Source organism: Branchiostoma belcheri, unplaced genomic scaffold (genome assembly GCF_001625305.1).
Source record: "Branchiostoma belcheri isolate BF01 breed outbred unplaced genomic scaffold, Haploidv18h27 scaffold66, whole genome shotgun sequence".
Taxonomy (NCBI): Eukaryota; Metazoa; Chordata; class Leptocardii; order Amphioxiformes; family Branchiostomatidae; genus Branchiostoma; species Branchiostoma belcheri.
The window spans coordinates 1,372,073-1,377,576 of NW_017804309.1; the positions used below are offsets into that span (position 1 = coordinate 1,372,073).

The window sequence follows — 5,504 nt, forward strand, 5'->3', positions numbered from 1 at the left end:
TCGCACGCGCGCATCAGTTTTGGGGCTCCCGGAGGATGTCATCCATATAATCAAATCAACATGGCCTTACTGGTATAAAAGAAAAATACCAAAAACAAAAATACCAAAAGGGGAGGTTTACATGTATATTTTCAGGATTGCAATCTGTACTTGTTTTGTTTGCTGTTTCCTCTGTATTTGTTGCATCTTTAAATCAGAGGTTTCTTGTTTTTTTTGTTCTTTTGACAGTTTTGCAAAATAACTGCCCAAAAATGATACAAAAAGCAGCACGCGCAGATTGAATGAGTCTGGGGCTCAAAAATGTCCTGATGTGTCGGCATTGTTCATCATTTTCTGCTGTCTTTTTTATGTTCTGTTGTAATTTGTTCTGTTGTCTTTCCTGATAGTCTGGCACTCCTGTCCTTTTGTTTTTGTCTTAACTTCTTTCACTCTTCACTATCTTCAATCTGTTGTCATCAATAAAAGCACACTTATATATATCACGGCAATAGGAACTACTGAAGTACATTGTATATTCTGTAAGGAACAAAGCAAACATCAGATGAAAGCTTGAGCTGTCTCTGCAGCATTAGGTCCAGTATCCCTACAAAAGGTATCCAAATTCATGCATGTAGATGAAAAGACAGCAACTGGACTTGATATCACAATAATCTACCAACTCCAAACTGTTCAGTAGCCACTGCATCAAAAGCACTAGTCACTACCACCTCTTAGTAATGTGTGTAGAAAGATCAGATGGTGTGTGATGCTTCGGGCACTAGTTTGCAAATGAAAATTATCATTATCGACTCCATTTTTCCATAACCAATCAGGGAGCTGCCCAAGAAGCGTCCGGCCAGCCCTAAGTTCATCGTGACGCTGGACGGAGTGGACCCCCCGCCGGGGCGAGGCAGCTCGGGGGACGAGGCGGATGATGAGGCTGGGGAGGGGAGTGGGCCGTCCGAACCGGAGGTTTGTTTGTTTGAAGCGTTTATTCATGAAATACTCAAATCTGTCTGCTGGCTGCTTTTAATTGCCGTCATGAGGGAAGACAAAAATCAGGGTCAAACAACATCAAAACAAGATACAGGTTACCTGATTTAAGCCCTCCAAATACACCCATATCATCATACATATAGCTGTAATAAGTCCATAGACACATATCCTTCCACACACACAGGTCCCCTCCAAGAGGATGAGAGTGTCGCCCGGTCTGGCTCCTCCCAGGGTGCAGCGGACATTACCTGGTAGCCATGGCAACGTACAGCAGGTCACCTTCACCTTGGATGACTCTGATGGTACGTGGGGTCAACTCTGTTTTGTTTATTGATTTATTTCATATTCTTGGTGTCATGACTTCCCGGTGGAGCAACCTGCCACCACCGTGGATATTTCCAACTGACAGAATTCTGTGTTTGACCTGCAGAAGAGATGGACGTGTCACCTGGTGAGGCTGGTGTGGAGAAGAAGAACGAGCGCTGCCACTTCTGGCCGGCATGCAAGAACGGAGACGAGTGTCCCTTCATCCATCCCAACACTCCCTGCAGGTAACCCACTCTAACTCTCATCATTGTGATAACTTCAACATAGTCAAACCTGTTCTAGTTACCACATCTACATACATGTGTACATGATTTTTACCTGTTACCTTTGGCCATTGTCTTCCTCAATTCCTCTAGTGTTCACTACAGGTTTTGGAGCATTGTTTTTGGCTTGTCTGTGTGTGTGCGTGTGGTGTGTGTGTGTGTGTGTGTGTGTGTGTGTGTGTGTGTGTGTGTGTGTGATTATGTGATTGCTAATTCACACCTTGTTGTTTCCCAGGAACTTCCCGAGCTGTAAGTTTGGGGAGAAGTGTCTGTTCATCCACCCCAACTGTAAGTTTGATGCCAGGTGCACACGGAAGGACTGTCCCTTCACCCACGCCAGCCGCAGGCAGATTAGTCCAGCTGCAGCTGCAGCCACTCCATTCTACTCCAGTAAGCACGGCTTGGTTTTTACATATTTCTACATATGGCCTCTTTTAAAAAGACTTTCACATACATGGCGTTACATTAACAAACTTGTAGAAAAATGAAATTGTCATCCAGAAATCATTCATCTGCTCTAGGTAAAAGTAAGTGCTCAGTGTAATTTTGTTCTCAGTTGATTTACTAAATTAGTATATACATTGTAACATGATGGTTCCTCCCCAGGTCCGTCCCAGCCTGCCTTCTCCTTCCCCAGTCCTGCGCCCCCCACCCCACCAGTACCCAACAAGTCCAACAAGCCAGTCTGCAGGTTCTACCCTAACTGTACCAGGACAGACTGTCCATTCATACACCCCAAGGTAAGACTGACAGTCATTTTCTCAAACCCATGACAATACTTTTTCAGTACAGTCTGTCACTTTTCTCAACGTGTTAGTGATGCTGAAGCAAAAGGGAAAAAAAAAGAAATGGTTTTCGTCTTTCCTATCCTGGTTGTTTGAGCTGTGTACTGGAGCCCAGCTCGAGTCAGGATGTTCCGTGTAAGTACACCACATGTACTGTATGTCTGCTCTGTCCCCAGTTCCCCTCTCCTGGCTTCTGGGGACTTCCCTTCTCTACTCACTACCCACACCTTAAAGTGAGTAGCCTTTGTCTGTGTCTGGTCACCGTCTGTGCCATCTGGTCATCCTTGATCTGTATACTTCACATGTTACTAAAATGTCAGACAAAGTTCTGGGATGGCCCAAAGCATTAACAAAAAACAAAGTCTTGTCAATGTCTGTACCAAAATCTGCTGTATAAGGTCTGTACTGTCCTCTACATATGATCTCCCATTTGTATTTCTCTTGTACTACATGTATCCTGTTTGTATAGTATTGAGTCTCTTTGTTTTGTGTGTGTTTTGTAGAAGTTTGAGATCTGGATCAAATTTAGGGCCCTTTAAATGTTCAATGTTGTTTATTTATCTGTTTCTTTCTTTATTCTTAGCCGTGTCGTTACGGCCTGTCCTGCACCAGGCCAGACTGTGTCTTCAGCCACCCCAACCTGCCACCTCGCTCTGCATTCAAGTGGAGCGCCTCCAGCCACATCAGGTGGGTACTGCAGGGGAAGGCCATAGTGTGAAAATTTGTCTTGAAATTGAAATGATTGCTTTAGTCACTCTAAATATGGCACTAAGTGTTATTAGGTGTTTTATGATTTGTTTTTAAAATGATGCCTGAAAATATTTATTCATATGGGTCTCAACTGAGAAATAACTACAGGAAACAGTCTTAACTGCTATCTTGAATGTTCAGTTCATGTACAAATGTAGGCCAGCCAGATTGCAGTTTCTTTTCCCAGACATTCACAAGATCATAGACGGTAGTTCTCATTTATGTTCCTATTCTATAACAACTGAAATCTTTGTCTGTTTCAGTGAAAGGAAGTTTGCAGATGAGACCAAAGTGACACACGTACCAACACTCTCCTCGTGATGACCAGAGCATAACCACTCACAGAAGTACTAGTACTCGGTCATCACAGCAATGTTTTACTCTGTCCAGTGGAGATGGCATTACTGACATATTTTTAGAACCCAACAATATTTTGTTATTGCACTCTTGAGTAGCACTGAAGGAAATGAGTTTTCTTGTGGGTGAAAAAATCTTGGTTTGTGACTTTAAAGTGTGACCAAAGGATGGAGCAAAGATTTATGTGAAAAAGAGAGATGATACTAGCCTGGGTACCATCCTACTTGTATGCCGGGGAGCGAGTGTGGGAGCCTTGGCATACAAGTAGGATGGTACCCAGGCTAAGATGATACTAGTACATGTAAGTTACTTAGGATTGTAGCTCAGCTAGAGACACTGTTCATAAATTGAAGCCATATTTTCACCATTTTTAATCATCTCCCTGCAGTGGAGTCTACCATCAAATACTAATACACCTACAGTGATAAAACACTTGTGTCAGCTCAGTTGGAGTTGGAAAACTTTCTGTCTTCAGATGAATTTTGTTCAGCTTTTGAGTCGAGTTTACAATTTCAGTTTCAGATTATCATGTGACATGATGTAGCACATGTGATGTTATGTGACAGCATCAATATGCTTCTCCACATCAAAGGAGAACTGCTTACCTTTTACACTGTACAGTGCACTGCAGTGTAGTGGTAAAGATTCTTGCTATAGAGTAATTCCAGGGTCAGGGAAGGCAATCCCTGCCTAATGTCAGAATGCTGGATAGCAATGTACCAGTTCTACACTGGCTGTCCTTTGGAAGTCACATTGAGATGCTTGTCCTGTTTCCTGTTTTTTAAGGACAGCCACTTTGAAGTTTGGATAAAGTTCAATAACTGACTACACATGTAGGGTAGTGTTATGCCCTGATGTGAAATGGCTCTAACCAATCATGTCCTTAGATAGTTTGTATTCATTACCTATTTGTACATAACTTGTGTTTCACAGCCCTTAGTTGATGCAGACCACGTTATATACTACATTGTATATATGAACTTAAACATGGTGCAACAAAAGTACTGTATTAAACTGTTGCATGTTACACGTGTATGATGACCTCCATGATACCTTATAGAACAGTAGCGACCAGAGCCCCCATTTACAAACATGTAAATATTGTTGATATTAAACTGTTCCAAAGTATGATGATTTGAATTCGTCCTTGCTGCTTACTTCAATATTTGAACAATGGTGTCAGAGGTGTGATTTGGATCATTTTTACCATTAAAATGCAAATATTTTTCTTTTTACATCCTTTTTTAGTTGTCAAGGAAATGTGTGGTAGGATTTAAATCCAAGTGGGTAAGCTATTGAATGGAAGTACATGTGTAACATTAATGGACAGCTCGGAAGACGGGGAACAACAGACGATAAACCAGATAGTGAGTGAGTGTGTTGCATTTGTAATGTTATCTTTAGAAGATCAACTTAAGTATTTACTTCTGTTGTGGGGAAAAATATTTCTTTCTTGATTTATGTATTCTTTGGTGCATTGGTATATATGCACACTTTGTCAATGTCTACTACTCGCAATGTCCTTGACTTGTTCGGTGGGACTACTTCACAGTGAACAACCACAGGGAGTGAACATCAAACGATGCACCAAAGGTAGCCTTGCAATAGCGACATCTAGCGATAAATGACATAACTGCAGTGCGATTGTCCCATGGTCCCTTGTTGCGGTCGCACAATGCCCCGGATGTAGGGTGTACACAACTCTTTCAAGATGGCGTAGGGTCCAACGACCTGAAGAATTTCTTGCATATTTTCGACAATTCTCGTAAAGGTGAGTCCTACTACCTTCTCAAACTCGCACGAAATTGCTGAAAAATCCTCTCATGGTCAAGCGTACAGCCTGGAATGGTCGTAGTGACGTAGAAACTTCACGGCAAGTGAGGGACGCTTTGGCGCCCGAGGGAGATTTAAAATTTTGTCAAGATGGCAGCCGTCACGGCTGGGAGGGGGGAAGATGACTCACACTTCGCGCTAGCTCGCGAATTCCCGAGTCGTTTGATCACAGTTTTAGTCAATTGTTTGGTGCCGTACATTCCAGTGCTTTGGT

The 5,504-nt window shown here is 42.5% G+C and overlaps 1 protein-coding gene across 2 annotated transcripts in view; it reads left to right on the forward strand.

Annotated features, from left to right (window-relative positions):
- Positions 1-3,706, forward strand: part of LOC109483762 (zinc finger CCCH domain-containing protein 14-like) — an 8,941-nt gene extending 5,235 nt beyond the window's left edge. Inside the window, exons 12-18 of one of the 2 annotated variants that reach the window (XM_019786846.1) lie at positions 813-951; positions 1,160-1,277; positions 1,406-1,526; positions 1,801-1,955; positions 2,172-2,305; positions 2,934-3,037; positions 3,364-3,706. In XM_019786846.1, coding sequence (XP_019642405.1) covers positions 813-951; positions 1,160-1,277; positions 1,406-1,526; positions 1,801-1,955; positions 2,172-2,305; positions 2,934-3,037; positions 3,364-3,421 — 829 coding nt within the window. In that variant the 3' untranslated portion in view covers positions 3,422-3,706. The remainder of the gene's footprint in view (positions 1-812; positions 952-1,159; positions 1,278-1,405; positions 1,527-1,800; positions 1,956-2,171; positions 2,306-2,933; positions 3,038-3,363) is intronic. The other variant, XM_019786847.1, reaches the window with a different exon arrangement.
- The last annotated feature ends 1,798 nt before the right edge of the window (positions 3,707-5,504 follow it).